The sequence below is a fragment of the Chiloscyllium plagiosum genome, unplaced genomic scaffold (genome assembly GCF_037043375.1).
Source record: "Chiloscyllium plagiosum isolate Xiang-an unplaced genomic scaffold, Cpla_swu_hap1 HiC_scaffold_1, whole genome shotgun sequence".
Lineage (NCBI taxonomy): Eukaryota > Metazoa > Chordata > Chondrichthyes > Orectolobiformes > Hemiscylliidae > Chiloscyllium > Chiloscyllium plagiosum.
In genome coordinates this window covers 38648889-38673732 of record NW_028270139.1, presented here as the reverse complement: position 1 = coordinate 38673732, position 24844 = coordinate 38648889, and the positions used below count along the sequence as shown (strand labels likewise).

The following is a 24844-nucleotide window of genomic DNA, read 5'->3' as shown; positions in this document are numbered from 1 at the left end:
ACGTGGTATTCAGGATGAGCTTGCCAATTGGATACATAATTGGCTTAATGGCAGGAGACAGAGATGGAGGGTTGCTTTTCGGGCTGGAGGCCTGTGACCAGTGGTGTTCCACAGGGATCGGTTCTGGCTCCTGTATTGTTTCTCATTTATATAAATGATTTGGGTGAGAATGCAGCAGGCATAGTTAGCAAGTTTGCAGATGACACCAAAATTGGTGGCATAGTAGAGAGGGAAGAAGTTTTCTAAGATTACAAAGGGATCTTGATCAAATAGGTTAATGGGCTGAAAAATGGCAGATGGAGTTCAATCTAGATAAATGCAAGATTTTGCATTTTGGTACAACTTATACAATTAATGGTGGGGGTGTTGGGTGGTGTTGTGGAACAGAGGGAGCGATGCATGCAGGTGCATAATTCTTTAAAGTTTGTGTCACATATAGACAGAGTGATGAAAAAGACTTTTGACACACTTGCCTTCATTGTTCAGTTCTTTTAGTATAAGAGTTGGACATTATGTTGAGGTTGTACAGGACAGTGAGGCCTCTTCTGAAATACTGGGCTCAGTTCTGCCCGAGCAGTAACAGGAAGGATTTTATTAAGCTGGAGATGGTTCAAAAGAGTTTTACCAGGATGTTGCTGGGTGTGGAAGGTTTGAATTATAAAGAAAGGCTGGATAGGCTGGGACTTTTTAAACTGGAGTGCTGGAGGTTGAGAGATGACCTGATAGAAGTTTATAAAATAATGAGAGGTACAGATAGAGTCGATGGTAATTATCTTTTCCCTAAAATAGGGAATTTCAAGACTAGGGGGTACATTTTTAAGGTGAGAGGACAGAGATTTACAAAAGATATAAGAGGCAAATTTTTACACAGAGAGTGGTTCACATGTGGAATGAACTTCCTAATGAAGTAATGGATGCAGGTACAATTATAACGTTTAAAGGACATTTGGATGGACACTTGAATAGGAAAGGTTTGGAGGGACATGGGCCAGATGCAGGCAGGTGGGACTAATTTAGTTTGGAGTTTTGTTTGGCATGAACTTGTTAGACCAAAGGGTCTATTTCCGTGTTGTATGACTCTATGACTTGTAGCCAATGTTACTGTCAGCTGGAGATAACTGAACCATACAGCTCAACTGAATTGTGAATGACGGAAGATTGCTATGATCTAGAATGTTCATGATCCAGGTTACCTCGAATTGTCAAAAAGGCAATTGACCTGCATTTGAAGGGAATTGACTTGGTTAATGGGGCAAAAATAACAGAGCTGCTTTCTCCCAAAGAGCTGGCAGAGTTATGATGGGCCCAATGTCTTCTCCTGCGCAATGAAATGCTCAAACTTTCAGATCATAGGAGGGCAAATGAAATATTGACCTCTGCCCTCTTGGCCTTTGATTCCTGTCTTCCAACTCTCCTGGAACAACTGGGAACAGTGATATTCCTGGGGAAAATTGTAGTTGATTTTTGGAAATTTCATCAGCAAGCTTGGAAATAGGGGATTGAGGAATTGGGACAATTGATGATTGATTCATTATAGGCTATACTAATATTGAACTTCCATTATGAATTGTGTCACTATCATGGAAATGATAATCAATGTGGTCATCCACGAACAATAGCACACTTTGTGGCCTCAATATAATTATTCGCTGCGTATGTTTTAGATAGGTGGATACTTTGGCATTCAAAACAGTTAAGGGGTGAGGGAAGAGTGAATTCCATGGAATTTCATTCTCGGAAGGCAGGTACCTCATATTTCAGCCTGAGTCCTCAGGTGAACAATTGTTACACTGGCAAAGCAGAGCTGAGAGCATGGAACTAGCATTGACTAATCTGCATTAATTTGTAATCTCTCCCATCCCGTTCCACTTCTCCCCAGTGAGGCAAGAGCAGGAAGCCCTTGTGTCATAGTTACCATTCAGCCTGTGAGGTATAGAGTGTGCTCTGCTCATCACCACCCTCTGTTTCAATTTATAATATATATATACCTGCAGAATTGTGAGCAGTTTTTTTGCCCTTATCGAAGAAAGATATAGCTGCCATAGAGGGGGCACAGTGGAGGCTCACCTGGCTGATTCCTGGGATGTTAAGAGTTAATGCTCTTGTGAGGACTGTCCCATGAAAAGTTATTGAGAACAAGGGGCCTGCATTCTCTACAGCAGTATTGTCCAACCCTTTTGCTAGTGAGCAGATTTCAGGAAGTTAAGCTTTGCCACAACAATCAACATATGTTTGGGGGACAAAATCAATTTAAGAGCGAAAGTTGAATATTTAAATAAATTCTTAATAAAAATGACGGTTTAAAAGTGCTTAGCAGCAGAGCTAACCAATAAGCATTATTTTCTGTTTTTAGTTAAGAAGTAGAGGTAGGGAGAGAAAATGACTAGGTTCCAAATCCTGATCACCAGGGAAGGGGGCAGAAAGCAGGGTGAAGCTCACTCACTCACCAACCCAGTCACTCACCCACTGACTCATCGTTCATTCACCCAGATCTGGAGGTTTGCTCACAATATCACCAAGGAGCATTACCTGTGGCTGTGTAGGCAATGTCTCCCTGGATTCTCATTGCAGAGTGGTTCAGTCGTACAAACTTATATCTTGAACAAAGTCTTGGTGGGCCACATTCTGGTCGACGGGATGCCTGTTGGACAAACCTGCTCTAGAGTTTCGAAGAATGAGAAACTTAAAGAGTTCAGGAAGGGAAGACAGGGTGATTCCTCCAGCTGAGGGGGATAGAACCCAGGGACAACAGTCTCAGAATAAAGGAAAAGCATTTAGGGCTGAGATATGGAAGAATCCCTTCAGTCAGAGGTTAGCAAATCTTTGGAATTCTATATTTGGGATGGTAGGAGGTTTGGGGAGAAACTCAGGCATTGGATTTGAACAGGACAAGATTGCAGTTAGGATTTAGGAATTGTGTGAGGAAATGAAGTTGAGGGAGATGATTAAACATGATTTGGAATGGGGAAGCAGGCTCAAGGGTATATTCCTGCTTTTTCTGGAAAGACATGCCTTGCTGTACTAGAATGACGTTATATTCCTGCGATTGTCCAGCCTACAGGAATGAGCTCATGCTGAATTAGGGACTTTCTGGATTTTATATTTAGGATATGAATCAGATTGAGAAGGCCTAAATTTAAGTGAATTATTTTATGACATCACCCTCCCAGAAAGTAGCCTCTCTTGCTGAGGGCAGTGGATCTGTAAATAAATCCCCATGCAGTGAAAGAGAGAGAATTATTGGCCACGAGATACTAATCTGGATTTAACTTGAACCTGGATCCCAGGGTTGTAAGGATATTGTTAAATTCATTTCAACCCCCTTCACTGTCAAGTTTCTGAAAAGTTGTCTCAGAATTTAGTTAAGGAACAGTAACACGCCTTCAGATTCCGGGCACTCAATGCTGCAGGACTCTCACATGATTGATTATTAGCCATCTGGGTGAGAAATATGTAGGATGAACCATCAAAAACTCTGCTGCGTGTTAAAAGAGATGCTGCGTGTTCATAATAGGGGGACTTCGTCCGGTTTGTTCCATGAGTTTCTTTTCTCCAGTGTATGTCCTGTATTAAGTCTGATCCATGGAAGGAGGGATTTGGAAGGCAAGCTGATGCATGACGTCCCGACGAATTTGAGGCTTTGGTTTGAGTCCGATTGAAACACTATGGGTTATTGTGATGTCACAATGGAGCCTGGAGATCAGAGCTGCTGTTGTGACGTCACAGGCCGATGTTACTCGAAGGCAGCGGTTCAGTGAAAGGGGCTCTGGTGGTTAGTACAGCCGCAGCTGTACCATGAAGGGCAGCAAGAGAAACAAAATACTAGAATAAAACCAGCAGCTACTGGAACTCTTGGTGCTTTACAAAATATTATCAGTGCTGTGAGTATAAAATAACGCCAAAAGAAGTTACGTGCATTTTCATTAAAATGCATATAATTACGTCTGCAGCATGATTGAATCACTGTCATTTCTCCAGCCACCTTTTCATACTAAATTCTTATATAGATGGCACAGGGCATTGACAGTTCAGTGCATGAAGCAACTGAATGATTGAGATATAGGTTGATGCAAGTGAATTCCCAAGTCACAAGTTCCAGTCCTATATTGTGGTAATGCCAAGCAAGCAAAATAGATGAGAGCTGCAGCCGATGAAATCATTTCTGAGCTGGTGGTTGGCGAAAATGAAAGTCATTTCAGCTCAGGAGCTTTTTAAAATTCTTTCATGGCATGTTGACGCGGCTGTGTTACTCATCCCATTGCTCTGGAGAGGGTGATGGTGAATTGTTGCAGTCCATGAAGTGTAAGAGCAGCAACATTGCTGTTTAGGGAGGCAGTTCCAGGATTATGACTCATTAACACTCCAAGATCAGTGATATGTTTCTTGACTTTGATGGGAATTTGCAGGTGGTGATGTTTCCATGATTCCTTGACTTCTGGATGGTAAAGTGCATGGATTTGGAAGGTGCTGTTGGAGAAGCCTTTGTGAGTTCTTGTAGTGCATCTTGTAAATTGCACACAGTGATTGTTGAAGGTTATGGATGTCAGTCAAGTGCTTTCCTGGATGGTGTCGAATTCTTGAGTGTTGTTGGAGCTGTTCTCACCTAGGCAAGTAGGAGTATTCCACCACATTCTGTACTTGTGTCTTGCGATTGTTGAACAATCTTTGAGGAGACAGAAGTATTTGCTGCTGAAATCCTAGCCTCTGATCTGCTCTTATAGCCACTGCATTTACTGTTTGGTCCAGTTCAAATTCTGATCAACAGTAATCCTAAGAATTTTGATAGTGGGAGATTCAAATATGGTAATGCCATTGAATGTCATGTTGGTGAGGGTTAAATGATCCTTTGGGGAAGATGGTTATTGTCTGGCAATTTTCTGATGCGAATATTATTTTTCTCATTCCAAGGCTGGATCTTGTCTAGGCACTTCCGCATAACGTGTTACATCTAACTGGGGTAATTCACTATTGCCAGAGTTGTCACTAAAGATACAAATTTTATCCAAGTATGCAAATTCCTCAATTTACCAATAGACTCATGTTAACAAAAAAAAGGTCAGGTTTCTGCACTTTTACAACAAAACGACTATCTATTAAGAATAAATAGATTCTAAGCATAGGTAAACTATGAACCAACAACATATAATCTGCATATTAAAATCTTAATCCTCTTCACAGGAGGCACAGGCTGACAGGTTCACAAATTATAAAGTTTCTGACTTATCGGTTAAACACAACAGCTTGCAGCAACTAATGGAAGAAAACAAATGACTTTCCTCAGATAACTGGAGTCAATCATGTTAGTCCATGGACATCTCTTCAGGAGTTCCTCAGGTTAGTGTCCTGGGCCCAATCATTTTCAGCTGCTTCAGCAATGACCTTCCCTCCATCATAATGTCAGAAGTGGGGATGTTCCCTGATGATTGAGCATTGTTCATCACCATTTGTGACACCTCGGAAAGTGATGCAATCCATGTTCAAAAGTAATAAGATCTGGAAAATACCCAGGCTTGGGTTGACAAGTGACAAGTAACATTTGTGTGGCACAAATGCCAGGTAATATCCAGCTCCAGTAAAACATAATTGAACCACCACCCCTTGATATTTAACAGTGTTACCATTGCTGAATCTCCCACTATCAGTATCCTGAAGGTTACCATTGACCAGAAACTCAACTGGACTTGCTACATTAACACAGAACAACTTAGAGGCTAGGAATACTGTGGCGAGTTACTCACCTGCTCACTCCCCAAAGCCTGCTTATCATCTACAAGTCACAAGTTAGGATTGTGATGGAATAATTCCCACTTGCATGGATGGTTACAGCTTCAACAACACCCAAGAAGCTTGACACGATTCAAGACAAAGCAGCCCATTTGACTGGCACCATTTCCACAAGCATCCACTCCCTCCACCGCTGACGCTCAGTGGTAATAGTATATACTATCTATAAGATGCATTGCCGGAATTCACTGAAGATCCTAAGGCAGCACTTTCCAAACTCCAACCAACTTTCATCTTGAAGGACAAAGGCAACAGACACACGGGAACACTGTCGCCATCTTGCAAGATCACCTTCTACCCACTCGCCATCCTGATTTATTGCTGTTCTTTCACTGTTATTGGGTTAAACTCCTGGAACTTCCTCCCTAAGGGCATTGTGGGTCACTCTATAGTATGTGAACTGCAGTGGTACAAGGAGGCAGCTCACCACCACTTTCACAGAGGCAACCAGGGATGGGTAATGACATCAGAGTCTAGATTAGTGTGGTGCTGGAAAAGCACAGCAGGTCAGGCAGCATCCGAGGAGCAGGAAAATCAACATTTCGGGCAAAAACCCTTCATCAGGAATCAAGCCGAAATGTCGATTTTTCCCGCTCCTCGGAAGCCATCTGACCTGCTGTGCTTTTCCAGCACCACTCTAGTCTTGACTCTAATCTTCAGTATCTGCAGTATCTACTTCAAAATTTATAAACTACTTCAGAATGGAATTAACGCCCACTTAATGATCTCGGCCTACTGATGGAACCCAACAGCTGGTAGTTAGCTTACAATGCATGAGGGAACGCATGTAACATATCTTATCACCTTTGACTGTGGGCTTCCAAATGAATCTTTTATTCAGAAGGACCTACAGGCCTGAGTGAGGGGCCTGGTGTCAGGAAGCAGGAGTTAGTGAGGAAGGGGTACTGATGTGACCCACTCTGCTGCCCTTGTTCTTTTTGCGAGAACTCCTTCCTGCCAGCATTTACTTTTACCTGGGTCCCTTCTCAATCGGAAGCCTTATGTAAGTGTCTCACTGGTGGTCTCTCGTAGATGAGGATGAGTCTCCCACCCTCTCAGGATGAGTCTGTAGGTGACTGTACAGTCCGATGTGGGTTCCGTGGACACTGTTACACTTGGGGCAGAAAGAGGTTGTGGGAAGGGGTGGGTGGGGTGGTCGTGTGATAGCGCACTCCTTTCGCCTAGCTTCCACATTTTCCTGACGGCAAGTGTCGAGGTGCTCGATCCCTTCCCGGATGCTGCTCCTCCATTTTGGACGGTCTTGGGCCAGTGATCCCCACTGTCTGCGGGAATGCCGTACTTCACCAGTGAGGCCTTGAGGGTATCACTGAAGCGCTTCCTCTGTCCACCTGGGGCTCGCCTGTTGTTTTGGAGCTGGGAATACAGAGCCCGCTTGGGGAATCTTGTGTTCATCAGGTAGATGACATGCTTAGCCCAGTGCAGCCGATCAAAGGTGGTCAGTACCTCAATGCGGGGGATGTTGGCCTGGTCTAGAATGCTAGTGTTGGTTCATCTGTCTGCCCAGCGGATTCGCGGGATCTTCTGTAGGCAGTGTTGGTGTCACTGCTCTAGTGCCTTGTGATTTCTACTGTAGACAGTCCACACCATAGAGCCACATAGGAGGGATGGAACCACCACAGCTCTGTACACCATGAGCTTAGTGTTGGATCTGATGTTGTTGTCCTCGAACACCTTTTTTTCTGATGTAGTACCAGCAGCAGCTATCGTCTGCTCAGTGAGGATTCTGACTAGCTAGCAGCTCTCAGTGGTGGCATACTTACCTCTAGGTGCCTTGGTCCTGGGGACAGACCCACTGCTAGCTTGTGGGTTGCCCAAGGAGCACAAGAAGCAGTGGGTCTTTGAGAAAAGTGGTAATGTGAGAGCCTGGCTCTCCAGGTGGCAGCTGAGACTCCATCTCCTTCATAGGAATCCAACCTCTTTGTTGGACAGATAACTTTTGCAGAAGCACTGCTATAGCAAGATTGAAGACAAATACCAGCTGAACAGAGAGTAAAAGCCCTTACATTTAATATATTGTACAGAAAAATATCCAGGATCGGAACAGCAATATAGGTTCATTTAATCCCCTTAATTCTTTGAAAGCCAGCAGACCAGTAAAATTATGTTGATGTTGCTACAGTTTATTGAAAACATTGGTGGTAAAGTTATTGCCCTATGTGCCTGGTAGACTAGTAGGAGACAATTGTATTAAAGGAAAAAGCTGTTTTGCTGGTTTGCTCAGCTAATGGCAGTATTCCATGGTTGATTGATTGTACCCTCACAGCTTAGTCTCCTATGATAACACTGTCTTGTTACAGTAGGTAGATGTCTATAAGAGTGTTATTGCACCAGACGTCAAACCTACTACATCCCATCAGTTCATACAGTAATGTATTTGTCAATGCAAGCAAAACATTCTGCAGCAGTGCTCCTTTATGTAGGAACTAGAAATGTACGTTACATCTTGCAAGCCAGACAAAAACATCATTTATGTCGACTCCCTGCTTCTTGTGATCCAGTCAATCTTTTATCCATCCACTTCTGTTACTAGAATACTATAAGCATCTATTTATTATTATAGCTTTTTATTAGACACTTCATCAAATACCTTCTGGAAATCTAAGTACAGTACATCATGTATCAATTTTTAAGAACAAATGGTAAAATCTGTCAGGACCCAGGAAGTTGTCAGCCTGCAGCTCCTATAGTTTACTCAGTACTGGTTCCCTGGTGATTGGACTTGTCCTGAGGTCCAACTCTCTTCCATTTTCTGATTTACAGCCATCCCTGAGATGCTGCTTACACCCTCATTAGCAAAGACTGATACAAAAAATGCATTAAATTCACCTGCTTTCTCTTGATTTTCCATAATCAATTTACATTTATATTCTTTCATGGGATGTCTGCTTCACCCAATGTACCTGGTAGACTAGTAGGAGACAATTGTATTAAAAGAAAAAGCTGCTTTGCTGGTTTGCTCAGCTAATGGCAGTATTCCAATATTTATTGCCTATTCCAAATTACTGTTGAGAAGGTGGTGGTGAGTCGAATTCTTGAACCGCTGCAGTCCCATTCAGAGCAGGTACACCCACAGTGCTGTAATGGTGGCAATTCCCAGATTCTGACCAAGTGACTTTGGAGAAATGATGGGATATTTCTAAGTCAGGATTGTAAGTGGCTTGAAGGTAAACTTACTGGTGATAGTGTACCCATACATCAGCTACCCTCGTCTTTCTAGATAGTTGGGTTTGTGGGTTTGGAAGATGCTAAGAAACCTAAATAAGTTTCTGCAGTATGGTATTTTGTACATTATTGCTGCTGTGCATTGGTGATGTTTGTGGATGTTTTGCCAAGCAAGCAGGTAATCTTGTCCTAATGGTGTCAAGCTTGTTGAGTGGCATTGGAGCTGCACTCATCCAGGTGAGTGGTGGTATTCTGTCAAACCCCTGACTTGTGTCATGTAGATGGTGCACAGGTTCTGGGGAGTCAGAAGGTGAGTTACTCAAATTATTCCTTGAAAATATGAGAGAGATTTCTAGAATAGTAGATTGAAGAATCAATTAGAGAATGAACGATGTAAGGATCTAGTGTTCAGAAATGAAAAAGGTCTAATTAATAATTACATTGTGGTAATTCTCCCCTAAAAGATTAACAATGCATGGAATTTAACATTAATTTTGAAAGTGGTCTAACTCTACCCGAAACTAGGGTCTTAAATAAAACAAACCTCAAAAGTATGAGGGCAAATTGGTTGCGGTAGATTGGGGAACTATGTCAAAACGTATGACAGCAGACAGGTAATAGCTAGCATTTAAAAAGTTAATACATGGTTTAGAACAGATTTTAAACTGCTTAAAGCACAAAACCCAGTAGGAAAGGCCATCTAATTACACCTAACAAGAGAAATTAAAGATTGCAATTGATCAAAGGAAGGGGTTTGTAGAGTTACCAAAAATAGTAAGTTGGAGGACTGAGAACATCTTACAACTCATTAAAGGATGACCAAAAACTGATAAAGGAAGAGATAACAGAATATGAAAGTGAACTGGTGAGAAATATGAAAATAGGTATGTACAAATGTTGGCCAATTATAAGTGAGACAGAAAAATTTATAAGGGAGAAGAAGGGAATAACAGAAAGACCAACTAAATTCTTTCTGTCTGTCTTCATGCAGAAAATATACAAATTCTCCCAGAAATACTAGAGAAGCAAGGGACAATCAAGAATAGTGAATTAAACTACATTAAAATAATAGTCCCGGCGAAATTAATGGGACTAAAAAATTAATAAATTGCCTGCTTCCTGATGAACTACAACCCAGAATGTCTTAAAGTTGTGACTGTAGGGAAAGTGGCCATTGCGGGCACTTTCCAAAATACTCCAGATTCCAGGAATGGTTCTTGCAGATTGAAATGTAGCAAATGTAGCCCCATTATTTAAGAAAGGAAGACGGGAGGAAATGGGAAACTGCTGGCTTGTTAGCCTGACATTAGCAGTAAGGAAAATGTGGGAATCTGTTATAAATGATGGGATCAGTTGTCATTTTGAACATTATGGTGGGATTGGGGAGAATCAGCAAGGATTTCTCAAAGGGAAATTATATTTCAAGGAACTATTACAATTTCTTGAGTATGCAACTAGCAAAAGAGGTAAGAGGAAACCAATGTATGAAGCGCATTTTAAAATTTTCAGAAAGCTTTTGATAAGGTCCCACTGAAGACATTACTTTGTCACCATGAGGGAACAGGTTTTCTCAGCAACAATGAGCTGAGTAGTTGAGAGGCAGGAGCTTGAGAAGGAGGCTGGGAATGAGGAGGAAGAAGAAGAGAGGCTGCAGTCTTGGGGTTGCCCCTTTCTGCCCAGGCTGTACATGAATGAATAACTTATGAGCAATGGCAATAACCTTTTGTAAAGTTAAAGCACATGGGTCTGGAGGCAATATACTGGCAGAGATTGAGAATTTATTAATCGACAGTAAACAGATGGTAGGACTAAATGGGTCATTCTCAGGTTTGCAGTCTGTGTCGAGTGATATAGCTTGAGCACAATCTCTCTGTGGTTTGGCTGTGGGGACTAAATGTAATATCTTCAAGTGACACAAAACTAAATGGGAATGTAGTTTACAAGGAAAATGCAAAGCACATTCAAGAGTTTTTGAACAAGATAAGTCAGAGGTCATGCACTTAGTAAACGGAATATACTGCAGGAAGATGTGAAGTTGTCCACTTTGGTAGGAAAAATAGAGATGATGATCACTTTTCAAATAATGAGATATTGGGGAAGTGTTGAAGTCCAATGAGACCTATGTGTCCTTGTTCACAAGACACTGAAAGCAAATCTACAGGTGTAGCAAGCAATTAGAAAGATAAATAGTTGTCTTTATTACAAGAGTATTTGAATACAGGAGTAAAGAAGTCTTACCGCAATTGTATAAAGCTTTGGTGAGACCACTTGTGGAACATTGTGTCTAGTACAAGTTTCCTTAGATATGGGAGCACGCTTGCACTACACAGCACTCTGTAGAGTAGTACTACATTGTCATATAGGGGAGATTAGTGTACATCTCTGTGTGAAGCATGCTAACTTCCTCTTGTTTACTGTTGTCAGATATAAGCTGACAAAGTAACCATGAAGGTCAGTGTGGGATTTCAGGGTGTGGTGTAAGGTTCTGATAGCAAGCACGTTACATCCTAGGTATCTCAAGTGAACTTGATCATTTACAGTAACAAAATGGAGTTCCCATCCCTCAGCGTGCTGCTGGTTTATGACCACGGGTGGACCATGCTGCGGATCAATGGCAGATATCCTGGCTATGGTCATGGTAGATTTATTTTGCAGCAATCCCCTGGGCTAGCTCTATTTCAGCCACCATGAGGTGTCATATGATAAGCGTTATCTACTCAAGGCACTCCATTTTGGAACTGAAAATGTGTTGCTGGAAAAGCGCATCAGGTCAGGCAGCATCCAGGGAACAGGAGAATCGACGTTTCGGGCATAAGCCCTTCTTCAGGAAACGTCGATTCTCGTGTTCCCTGGATGCTGCCTGACCTGCTGCGCTTTTCCAGCAACACATTTTCAGCTCTGATCTCCAGCATCTGCAGACCTCACTTTTTCCACTCCATTTTGGAACCCCTGTACACGTACACAGCAGCTTATGTGGGCTGTGTTGCCACAGGGATGTTTCAAAACAGACATTTGATGTTCCAATTCAGGACACTGCTTCTGCTGACTGGGCTGTTTTGGAGTGGCCCTGAAATACTTCACGAGTAGATTTCAAGATTGTCAACCTTCATTTTGCCACCATGAGGGAACAGGTTTTTTCATTGACAATGAGCTGAGAAGTTGACAGGCAGGAGCACGAGGAGGAAGAGGAAGAGAAGCTATATCCTTGACTGCCCCTTTCGGCCTAGGCTGTACATGAACAAGAAATCTATGGGCAATGGCAGTAACTTTAACCCTAGTTTCCCTTCCAAAACACTTCAGTAATCAGCACATCACGCTCTTTCCCACGAAGCTCAAGTAAAACACAATTCGGAATATATATTCCAAAACAAATGTATAAATTATGTCATTCCACAATGCACATGTGGCTCAGCACTATAGGGTAGTATAAAAAGGACCAGAAGAACAATAGTGATAGGTAATTTGATAATTGGGTGAATAAGTAGGTATTTCTGTGACTGCAGATGTGAATCTAGGATGGTGCATTGCCCCTCTGCTGCCAGGGTCATGGCTGTCACTGTGTAGCAGCAGAACATCCTGAGTGGGGATGGTAAATAGTCAATAGTATCATCGTCTTTGTCTGTCTGAAATTACATAGGTAAGAAGAGGTGATCCTGCAGTCAGAATTAACGGTGCCAGGTAGGAAATTAGCAAACAGAAAATCAAACCTAGTCATCTCTGGATTACTGCTGGTAACACTTACAAGTCGATTTGGAAATAGATGAAGGTGTGGCTGGAGAAGTGGGGCAGGAATGAGGGCTTTAGATTCTTAGGATATTGGGACTGACCCCAGGAGAAATGTTACCTGTACAAGCTGGAATTTTTAAACCTGAACAGAACCTTAACTGAGATCCCCACAAGACATCTTGTTAGTACTATTCAGTGAGGTTTAATTAATTTGGTAGGGCAATAATAACCAAATAATACTGGGAGAGATAACACTAGAATATATGTGGAAACATGATGCTTTGGCTATCTCCAAATTTAATGGATGCTACAAGTGATGCATGTTGTTGACTGAGCACAGAATGGTCTTGGTAATAATTACAATTCTGTTGTATTTAACGTAATGGAGCTTAATGCAGACTCAGAACCAACATGGATTCTTTCCGAAATATTACCTTACCTAAGATCTTCCCAACTTGTTTTGTTGGAAATGTTCCAAAGAGTGTGGAGATAAAAACAATTGATAATGATCACCAGCACCTGAGTACTTTCTCAATATAACAGGAAAGTTTACCTCCTAGCTGCAACATTCTAACTGAGACAAGGTTCAAGTTTCTTCTGGTTTCATTGAACCATTCCCAAATAAAGTTCAAACCTTCATCTCTAGATTTTCTTTTCAATCCTTATGGGCAGCATCTCTTTTTAAGTAGTATTCATAGTGAATGTGTTTACAGCATTAAAGTCCAATAAGCATTTGTATTGGCAGGTAATTTACAAATAACTGATGACAGCTTAGGCTGAGAGAAGACCATATCAATACTTGTGAAAGGAGCACAGCATTATTTTCCTCATGACTGGTCACACTGTGAATCTCTACCCTTGCGAGACTGATCGCTCCAGAAGTGTGGCGCCCTGTCAACCAGCATGTTATTTAGCCTGAGATGGTCTCTCGTATCAGTCTTCATTGGAGCAGTGTATATTATTGGATGTGATTCAAGAACAAACCCAAACGGTTTCAGCAACAGTAAGTTCAGTGTTGTACTGTGCTTGGTAAAGATTAATTACTGCTGGCCAAAATATTGAAGTTGTTCAATGTAATTTTCTTCCATAAGACAGGTTACTGCAAAATGGCACAATGGAGGAAAGGTTTACTTATACAAAAAAAGCGATACCACAGAATGTCACGGGCACCGTGCCATTGGTCAAAGGTTTTGTCTCTACAGCAGTTGCTGTGATTTGTTTTGGCAGTAATTTTGTTCCAGTGAAGAAAATTGATACAGGAGATGGTAAGTTGCCTTCCAAGAATTTACTTTAGTCTAGTAATTGCCTGATTTTGATGACATTTTGTCAGCTAAGAAAACCCAGGTCTTGATGTACTTGTTATTTCATTAGCTTTTACAATTCACTTTGTGCAGATGTAATGACTTCACACCATTGATCACCTAATTGTACATCTTTACACACAAATGTTGTCTTTTATTTCTGGCAGACAACATGCAGAATATTTTTCCAATTGATCTATCTGTTTCAAGTTGGTTATTCTGCTTTTGGCAAGTGACACAATGAATATCAAACATCTTAAACTTAATTGTTGTTTATGGTGTACTGAAAATAAGTTTGAGTGTTTAACATATTTCAGGCTCCAGGAACTATGGAAACAGGTAAGACCACTGTGGTAATAAAAGCCAAATACTGCGGTATGCTGGAAATCTGAAATAAAAACAGAAAATGCTGGAGGAACTCAGCAGATCTGGCAGTATCTCTGGAGAGCCTCTTTCAAGTCCAATATGACTGTTCTACAGTGACCTGACCTCTACAAGTTTAAATTGTAGAGACTTCCATAAGTACAGCACCCTCTGAGTGAAATGGTTTTACCTCCTCTCAGTCCAATATGGACTACCACATGTCCTGGGACAGTATATTTGAGTTCTGGGTCTCCCAGCTATGGGAAACATCACCCATGCCCTGTGCAGCCCTGTCTGAATTTGAGGAGATTGCCTTTCGTTCTTTTCAACTCCTGTGAATTCAGATCCAGTCAACCAAATCTCTCCTCATTGTTATGGACCAGACTAAACCCGCTTAAAATATATTAAGAAGATATAACCTAAATTTCTTCTTATTTTGAAGGTAAGTGTAAGGCATTATATTCCAGATGCAATTCAATTGGCCAAACTACTTGACATTAAGCAAAGCACATTTTATTTTTACACTATAATTACAATACAGATAAAATAAAAATAATTAAAAGAATTGGCTTAACTGTAACTCTGAAAATGCTTAACAAAATAATATATATATAGACTACTAATTAACTATTCCAATATAGTAACATTCCACAAACACACCTTTGTCAAAGGCAAATTTAATGAATTAGATCGTCTCACATGAAATTCTAGCAGCAGGAAGAGATTCACAGTTTTTAGATGTAATGGAGAGAGGAATAAGAGTTTCCACATCCAGCTTCAAGATCCTAGCAGCTGCTATGAAGGCTAAAACTAAAAAATCATGGTTCTGTGGGAGCTTGACGCCACCCATTCAGGCTGCTTCTATTGTTCCATCGCTCGCATTGATAGCCACCTTGAATGGCTTTATGTAATTAGGTGTAGCTAACACTGGAGCAGTGGCTAACACAGCTTTCAGACTGTCAAATACCTTCTGACATTCCTCAGTCTACTGAGATTTTCTGCAGTTCTTCAATAAGTTAGTCAGTGGAGTAACCACGCTGCTAAAATTTGGAATAAACATCCAACAAAAACCATACAGTCCCAGGAATTGTAATACTTCCCTCTTTGCCAATGGTTTGGTAAACTCCCCAAAACCTTTATTTTCATATTCCATGGGGGTCTTTTGTTTGGCCCAGAAACATGACTTGGGCTTTTTTTAACTTTTCTTTCCCCTTCATGGTTTCCTTTCTACCCTGTGGTAAGCTATCTTTGGTATCTTCAATGCAATCTCCTTCTCCTTTACCACCTGTCGATTATTTTTCCCCCAATTTCTATCCTTCACGGACTGAAATTGATGTTGGAAACCAAACTTTGATTTATGAACCAACTCCTAATCATCTTCCAATTCTAGTGCTAATTATTCAGTCTTATCTCTCTGCTCTTCCACATGAGTTCTCATCACTTCAGGAAGTGAATGTTTGAGCTCCTCCAAAATAATCATCTCCGTAATAGTATCATACGTTTGATCTACTTTCAATGTCCTTATCTACCTATCAATATTACCTTGTTTGAGCCTTTCAAACTCTATGTATATTTGACTGGGTTCCTTCCTGAGATTCCTGAACTGTTGCCTGTAGACTTCTGGTACTTGCTGATATGGGGTGGCACGGTGGCTCAGTGGTTAGCTCCGCTGCCTCACAGCACCAGGGTCCCACGTTTGATTCCAGCCTCAGGCGACTGGCTGTGTGGAGTTTGCACATTCTCCGCGTGTCTGCGTGGGTTTCCTCCGGGCGCTCCGGTTTCCTCCCACAGCCCAAAGATGTGCAGATTAGGTGAATTGGCCATGCTAAATTGCTCATAGTGTTAGGTGCATTAGTGAGAGGGAAATGGGTTTGGGTGGGTTACTCTTCGGAGGGTCGGTGTGGACTGGTTGGGCTGAAGGGCCTGTTTCCACACCATAGGGAATGTAATCTAATATGGCATTTGCACCTCATTGTAATCCTCACATGTCTCCACTGATAATGATGCAAACACTTTACTAGCTCTTTCTACCAATTAGATTTCCATGGGCCATTTCATAAGACAAAAGAGTAGAAGTTAGACCATTTGGCCAATCAAGTCTGCTCTGCCATTCAATCAAGGCTGATAGATTTTTCAAACCCATTTTCCTGCTTTCTCCCTATAACCTTTGATTTCCTTGACAATCGAAAACGTAACTATCTCTGTTTTAAATATACTCAATGACCTGCCCTCCACAGTGTTCTGTGGCAATGAATTCCACAGATTCACCACTTTCTGGCTAAAGAGGTTTCTCCTTATCTCCGTTCTTAAAGGTAAGGTTGTGCCCCTGGGTCCAAGTCTCTCTTGCCATTGGAAACATCTTCCCAATGTCCACTCTGTCCAGACCATTCAGTATTCTGTAAGTTTCAATCAGATCCCCCCTCATCCATCTAAACTCCATCAAGAACAGTCGCAGAGTCCTCAAACTTTCCTCATGTTAAGGTTCCTGGGATCTCTGTGAACCTCCGATGAATACACTCCAGGGTCATTACATTCCTCCTGCGGCATGGGGTCCAAAACCGCTCACAATATTCTAAATGTGGTGTGACCAGAGCTTTATGAAGCCTCAGAAGTACATCTCACGACGAATGATGGCATTGTATTTGCCTCCCTAACTACTGTCTCAATCTACAAGTTGACATTAAGCAAAACCTGGACTAGGACTCCCAAGTCCCTTTGCACTTCAGATTTCTGAGCTTTCTCCCCATTTAGAATATAGTTCATGTCTCTATTCTTTCTAACAAAGTGCGCGACCTTACACTTGCCATAGTATTTCATCAGCCACTTCTTTGTCCACTCTGTTAACCTGTCTAAATCGTTTTGTAGCCTCCCTGCCTCCACAAGGTAGTAACCTGTCCCTCCACCTATCTTTCTATTTCTATTCTGTGATACGCAGTATGGCAGCTAACAAATTGTAGAAAAGTTCCTTAATTTTTTTAACTAGATATGGACTACCCACAGAGATTCAATCAGATAAAGGGTCACATTTTACACCAAAGTTATTCAGATGAGTTATCAAATTAAACCAGACAGTGAGGACATTCTCAAAGACTGGGATAAATTATTGAGCTATCTTCTAGAGAAAAATTGAAAATGACCTGAAAGATTTATAACACTCACATGGAGAATAAATGTGGGTATAAGGTGGCAAGTACTAAACTAATTACGCATGATGTAGATTTAGGAAATGTTCCAATGAAGCAACATCCTTATAGACTTAACCCTGTAAAGTTGGCGCAGGTTCAAAAGGAGATTGAACACATGCTGAAAGAGAATATAACTGAAGCGAGTTGTAGCAAATAGAGCTCCCCCATCGTTATGGTACCAAAAGCTGATGGTACCCAATGATTATGTGTGGACTATCGCAAAGCCATGCCATTTGGTATGAAAAATGCACCATCCACATTTCAAAGACTAACCAATTAAGTCATTTTGGGATTGTCCAATTGTGAGGTGTACACCATCGATCTGGTGATTTACAATCACAAATGGAACGACTATTTGGAGCATTGATTGGAATTGTTCAACTGACTTCAGCAGGCAGGCTTGGTGATAAACCTGGATAAGAGTGAGTCCTGGACCATATCATTGAACATGGACAAATGGGCCCATAGAAGGTGAAGACATACCATCAACGAAGGAGGCTGTGCTATGATGTCTGGGACTGAATGAGTTTATCAAAAGTTCATAATGAATGTTAGTAGTGTGGTTGCTCCACTGACTAACTTATTGGAAAAGTGCAGAAAATCTCAGTGGAAGAATTTACAGCATGATTTCTCCACTGGTTGATAGGTGGCTAACAACGTGAGTGATGGTTGTGTCGGTGATGTACTGTTGTAAGAAGACAATAAGAGGATAGAAAGATCTATTGGGTATTTTTTCCAGAAAACTGAATAATTATCAACAGAAATATGCCATGATTCTTGAGAAGAAGACCTTGAATTTGGTGTTGATATTGCAATATTTCAACATTTTATGTTGCCAGTAATGTGTTTGAGGCAATTGTATATACTGATCATAACCCGTTAAAGTTTTTAGAAAAATCTAAGGATGAAAACACCAGACTGCTTGGATGGAGCTTATTATTGCAGCCATGCAATTTGAAAATTATACACGTGGCAGGATGAGATAATATAATTGCTGATGTGAGGTTGCGACTTACATGAAGGAAGATGGATGTGCTGGGTGGGGAGAAAACAGGCAGAAAGGGACTATAGTAGTGAATGGTTGCATGCTTAGTGTCAATGTAAACTATATGCATTGTAGTGCACTGACAATGTAAGACTAAGGGTTTTTTGAAAAAGGAAGTCATCTTTGTATATTGTTGGTTCATTTTTTAAGTGCGGATATGTGATGATACTATAGTTTTCAGAGGTGAACTTTAGTCTGGTTTCTTTCATGAAGATAAGTTGAGACAGAAGTATCAAGAGGTCTGCTCCAAAGTCAATGTTTTAAAAAATTCTCAAGGTCAGGTTCGTAGGAGAGTAGTCTGACACAGAACAAACGACCAAGAGGCGAGTCTGCTAGAATATGGGCATTTTATTCCCTGCAGCGTCGCCAGAACGGGTCTGGCTTATACTCACTCTACATGTTACCAAAACTGGGAGCCGTCAGTTCTCGTAGAGCGGTTGCCAACAACCCACGCTCGGCGGTTAAACGTAACCCCGGAGCAGACTCACCGAACTGGAGACTTTTCCGGCTGATATACTCTTTTCCAGATATAAACATTCATGTGAACAGCAGAAAAACACATTCCATTCTGGTTACATACAGATAATAACAGCAGAGCAAGGCTAAAAAACACATTCCATTCTGGTTACATACAGATAAGAAGATCCACACGGGACTAAGCAACACCTCCATTCCGGTTAGATTCACACATGTATTGGGACATAATTTTTAACCGTTTCACCACATTCCACTGCTTGGAATTTTACACCACATTCCACTGCTTGGCCCAATACATGTGTTACATTATGCTTAATTCAGTTCAATTCGTTTCAGTTAATTTCAGTTCAGTCAATTCAGTGTAATTCAATTCAGCTCAGTTCAGGTCTGTTCAGTTCAATTCAATTGTGTTCAATTCAGTTCCGTCCATTTCAATTCAATTTAGCTCAGTTCCATTTTGTTCCGTTCAATTTGATTCACTTCAGTTCCACTCAGTTCAGTTCAGTTCAATCCCATTCAATTCTGTTAACTCCGCTTCAGCTTTTTGGACATGCCCACATCCTCCGCTGTACCCCAGGCAAGGGGTTCTTCGGCAGGACTGGGATCCTTTCTCAAACAAACTGCCACGTACATGCCCACATCCATGCCATCCCGGGACGGTCGGGACCTCCACAGTTTGTTCTTCTGGTTTCTTAGTCTTTTTCCAAAACATTGTTCTGTATCAAAATCTCTCCTCAATTGCGATTGACCCTGCTCGACTACGCCAAATGTTTTAAAAAATTCTCAAGGTCAGGTTCGTAGGAGAGTAGTCTGACACAGAACAAACGACCAAGAGGCGAGTCTGCTAGAATATGGGCATTTTATTCCCTGCAGCGTCGCCAGAACGGGTCTGGCTTATACTCACTCTACATGTTACCAAAACTGGGAGCCGTCAGTTCTCGTAGAGCGGTTGCCAACAACCCACGCTCGGCGGTTAAACGTAACCCCGGAGCAGACTCACCGAACTGGAGACTTTTCCGGCTGATATACTCTTTTCCAGATATAAACATTCATGTGAACAGCAGAAAAACACATTCCATTCTGGTTACATACAGATAATAACAGCAGAGCAAGGCTAAAAAACACATTCCATTCTGGTTACATACAGATAAGAAGATCCACACGGGACTAAGCAACACCTCCATTCCGGTTAGATTCACACATGTATTGGGACATAATTTTTAACCGTTTCACCACATTCCACTGCTTGGAATTTTACACCACAGTCAATAAGGTAAGCAATTTGTGAAGCACTATTTTTAAAAGTTCTAAGAATAGAAGCAGCCTGAATGGGTGGGATGAGGCTCCCACAACTCCAGGATTTTCTTTTTCAGTTTTTCTTTCCTAGCCTTCAATAGAAGTTGCTGAGATCTTGAAGCTGGATGTGCAAATTCTTATTCCTCTCTCTGTTACAGCTAAAAACTGGGAATCTCTTCCTGCTGCTAGAATTGCATGTGAGACAACTTGTCTTACTGAATTTGCCTTTGCCAAGTGTGTGTTTATGGGATGTTACTATATTGGAACAGTTAATTAGCAGTAATTAATATGTATTATTCTGTTTGGCATTCTGATAGAGTTACAGTTAAGCCAATTCTTTTATTTTTGTTTTGTCTATATTTTAATTATAGTGTATGAATAAAGTGTGTTTTGTTTCAAGCCTGGTAGTTTGACCAATTGAATTAATCACAAAACATGCCACATTCCATGAATGCATTTAAGAAAACTTATAAAACTAAGTCTACAGCAGTACCTCTTAGGTATAAAACAGCAGAGAAAATAAAATAAAAATAAAGATTAAAAATGAAGTTTACTTCAGTACCTGAGCAGAGAGCTGTTTTAAAAGATGATGATCTTTGACTCTAAGGTGCAGACACAATGGCACCAACTCTAGCAGCACAATCAGAGTCTTGCTGATGATGTAGTGACGTGACTCATGTGGTGATGTGAGAGCTGCAATGATATGAAATGTGATTAGGAACTAAAGGCTGTTAAAACAGGAAATTATACTTTTTTAAATGAGGTAAGAGAATATGAAAAATATTGAAAGGGAAGACTTAAAATGAGGTCTCTTTGTAATACGCTCAACCAAAAATCAATAAGTCGATTACTTGTGCAACTCGGGCATTGTTGCTCAGTATTCATAAAGACAGAGGTTATAACATACTTGTCATGCTTCTGCAACAACAAAAGTGTTACCACAATCCACAGACAAACAGTTGGGTCAATATTTATAAAAAGATATTTGACAACTATTCTTCTTGATCAATATACATTATTTTTGGAGTATACTGCATTCACAAATTTTGCTGAGGTCTTGAACTCCGTGTTCTACAGGTCTATTTTTCCAGTGGATTTTTTGTACTGCAGTGTGGGTTGTCTCACTGGTGGTCCATCTGATTCAGCAGTGTCCACAGTTCTGGCCTCTCACGATGCTGGGTGGATTTCTGTGGGCTACAGGTATGATTAATTGCAAGTTGATTTACTTCTATATCTGAAACAAAAAGTCCTTTCTGTATTTGACATCTGTGTGGATGTCTTTCTAGATTGCGAGTGGAAGGAGGGGAAATGTTTTGATTCTCAAATTGATATCCAAGCAGAAGCTTGAAGGTGTAATACAACTGCAGTCGTGACCTTAAAATTGTGCTTTACTTTGAGGGCACTGACTGGTGCACATAAGTACAGTGTAACACTTTTTTGAGAGAGTATTTGATAAAATTTAGGGCAATACGATGAACATTGATCTTCTGATTGTTGACTGTGAATGTTATTACTGTTATATCTTTGATTGTTTTGACATTCGTTACTTAAATGACCTATAAATCAGCATAAACTGAGCTACATGGGAAAGTTTCAAAAATCATATGGACTGCACTCACTGTGGATTGTGAGCTTGTTGCTGTCTCTGGGTGCCATGAGTGAACATTGATTCTATTTCTTTAACTTCAATGCTGCTTACTTTGATAAGCCATAACCTCTTACCCCGCCAAAACAAATGCATTGTATTTGTTCATCTTAATTTCATATTAACATCTAATTTATCCACACAATGCAAGTGAACATCACAATATGCAAATGCAATTTTAATATTAGGAATGTATTCTAATTCAATATTGTGAAAATATGTATGATCTCCATATTCATTTTAGTTTGGGAAAGTGCACTTTGTAAAACCTTTTGCTTTTTCCTAAACATACGTCAAATTTATTTACATTCGACAGTTTCCTCTCCCCAGAAGCTTCTCCTTAGTGCAGAGGCTGTCTGAGCCAGTCATTTCCTCACCTATTACTAACACGTACAATTTCTGATAGGCCTCACTTTCTCATGGGCTGGAGTGTAATTTTTGGGTGATATTCTTCCTTCCCATGGTACTGAAGCCAACATTAACTTCCTTATTTTAGCATGGATTAGGACATCAGGGAAGAATAGTAGCAATATATCAGAAATCCAATATCTGTTTAATATAAACAATGGTTTTCATGAATAATTTTCATTTTTCAGGAAATATCACAGTTATTCCCATATTGAAAACAGTTGGGCTTGGCATGGGAGGTTTAATCTGGGCTACCTTTAGCCTTTTAATGGGCTGGGCTAGTTCAAGGTAGGTAAATGCCTTTATAGTTATATTCACTTGATGGATTATATAATTAATAAGTTGTTCATGTAGATGTAATTGGCAAAGAATCCTGCAGTCAGTGTTGTTTCCAATCTTATGGGAAAATAAAACTGCACGGTTTCAGAGTGATTGTGTTTGGTTTTGAGTGGAGGCAAAGAATTCAGAATTGTTCAGGTCTCAAATAGGATTTAAGGTTTGAAGAAGTTTATTCTTCCTAAAAGAGCAGTAAACATTAGACACATATATATGGTAAATGTGACTGAAGCTGTGACAATAAGCTACTTTGATGAAGATGTGGGCAGCTTTCTTCTGGAGAAATGCTGGTGGCATTAGATTAACTACTGACTGAGATGGTGAAACACAGTACAGTAAGTTGTAATTTCAGCAGCAGTTCTACTGTATTAGCACAGCTGCAGTGGAACAGAATGCACATCATCAATGTAGAGGCTGTATTAAATCATGGAAATTGGATCATTTCCATAGTTGGAGTCAGCTCCCAAAGTTTACATGAGTACTTCATTGGCACATGACCTCATCCATCCTAGAAAAGTCTAAATCTGGAAGGCCCCAGAGACCACTTTGTGCTCGTGGAAAAATCCTTTAAAAAGGTCTTTCACTCCAATGTTGAAGTGGATTGTTTATAGAGAAGGTAAGTGGGTCAATTATCTTTGCCTTCCTAATGTTACTTTGCTGCTAGGTTAAGGATAAAATGATGTCTGACAAGAGTCAAACAGTTGAAACACAATATTATGCGTGGTAATCATGGAGATTTTACATTTGGTTCTCTCTCAGAAGATTATGTGCATTGGATAGAGTTTACAGTTGTCTAACTTGACCACATGTAAGCAATGTGGATAGAGATCAATCCACAAGAAACACAGTTATGGGGTGGTTTCATTTGGTTCTTCTCTGTTCCACTAATGTAAGTAAACATTTTTAATCTCACCACATTGTTCTTCATTGTTAATTTGAGCCAGTGGAACATATGGATGTTCTTAATCATACTCATGTGGTGGGAATTAGGTATTTAATGCTTCAGCGCATCTACGAGTGTTGGCACACCTTGTGCACTTACTAGAGAGAATGGAGATTGGAGCAGAAAGTGACACCACATAGTTACTGTGGTACTCTGCTGGTGGGCCCACACCAAATGGAATCTGAATCAGCTGTCAATGATAAAAGCTACTATGGAGTAACCGAGGACATTCCAGATCATGACAAACACCTGGAGACGTTGGTGGAACTTTCAGTAACTTGGATGACATTATTAAGAGCATAAATACAGTTAATTGGTATAATTTTCACAAGTACAGTCAGTGGCTATGATCTTAATGTTTAGATCAGAGTGGTGCTGGAAAAGCACAGCAGGTCAGGTAGCATCCGAGGAGCAGGAAAATCGACGTTTCGGGCAAAAGCCCTTCCTGATGAAGGGCTTTTGCCCGAAACGTCGATTTTCCTGCTCCTCGGATGCTGCCTGACCTGCTGTGCTTTTCCAGCCCCACTCTGATCTAAACTCTGGTTTCCAGCATCTTCAGTCCTCACTTTTGCTCGGCTATGATCTTATTGTCAATACAGATACATGGTGACAAGAAGATCAAAGTTGAGAATCAAATATTCCTGGGTATGTCATTTTTTTTGAAAGGACAGACAGGAAGGAAAGAGTACAATGTTTCCTGTAAGCAGTGCATGGCCATACACTGGGAAATCAAAACTCGTTCCCATCCCATGAATGTCCACACATTGGACATTACACACAGACCAGGCAATTAAGGAGTCCTCAGTAGACCTCACTGCAGCAAGTTCCCATCAGCCACATATGGACAGCCCATGAATTCCAGGACGTGCCTGGAAGAGCGTAGAGAAAGACCAATCCTGGTATGGTGCAAGTTTTTGTTGGTAATGATATTCTTGAAGTGGAGATGAATGTGCCCGTACTTTCTGAACAGGACATTGATGACCATATGGTGAAGTACACAGCAATTACTAAGAGCTAGTGTGGCCAGAATTATACGTTTGAAATTGTAGAGTGTATTAGCTTCTTCATACAGCGACAGTCTCTGCTTGAATTACACAAATCTTATTTTCATATCTTGATAGTGGATAAAAGCATGGGAATTACAGTCCAAAA

The 24844-nt window shown here is 40.8% G+C and overlaps 1 protein-coding gene across 2 annotated transcripts in view; it reads left to right on the top strand.

The window, feature by feature from the left end:
• The first annotated feature begins 3802 nt into the window (after positions 1-3802).
• The window catches only part of LOC122552844 (transmembrane protein 144-like), a 73466-nt gene continuing 52424 nt past the window's right edge, over positions 3803-24844 (top strand). The window contains exons 1-5 of one of the 2 annotated variants that reach the window (XM_087985878.1): positions 3803-3881; positions 13439-13696; positions 13785-13958; positions 21438-21560; positions 22602-22701. In XM_087985878.1, the coding sequence (XP_087842004.1) occupies positions 13597-13696; positions 13785-13958; positions 21438-21560; positions 22602-22701 (497 nt within the window). In that variant the 5' untranslated portion in view covers positions 3803-3881; positions 13439-13596. Of the gene's footprint in view, positions 3882-12177; positions 13697-13784; positions 13959-21437; positions 21561-22601; positions 22702-24844 lie in introns of those variants that run through there. The other variant, XM_087985883.1, reaches the window with a different exon arrangement.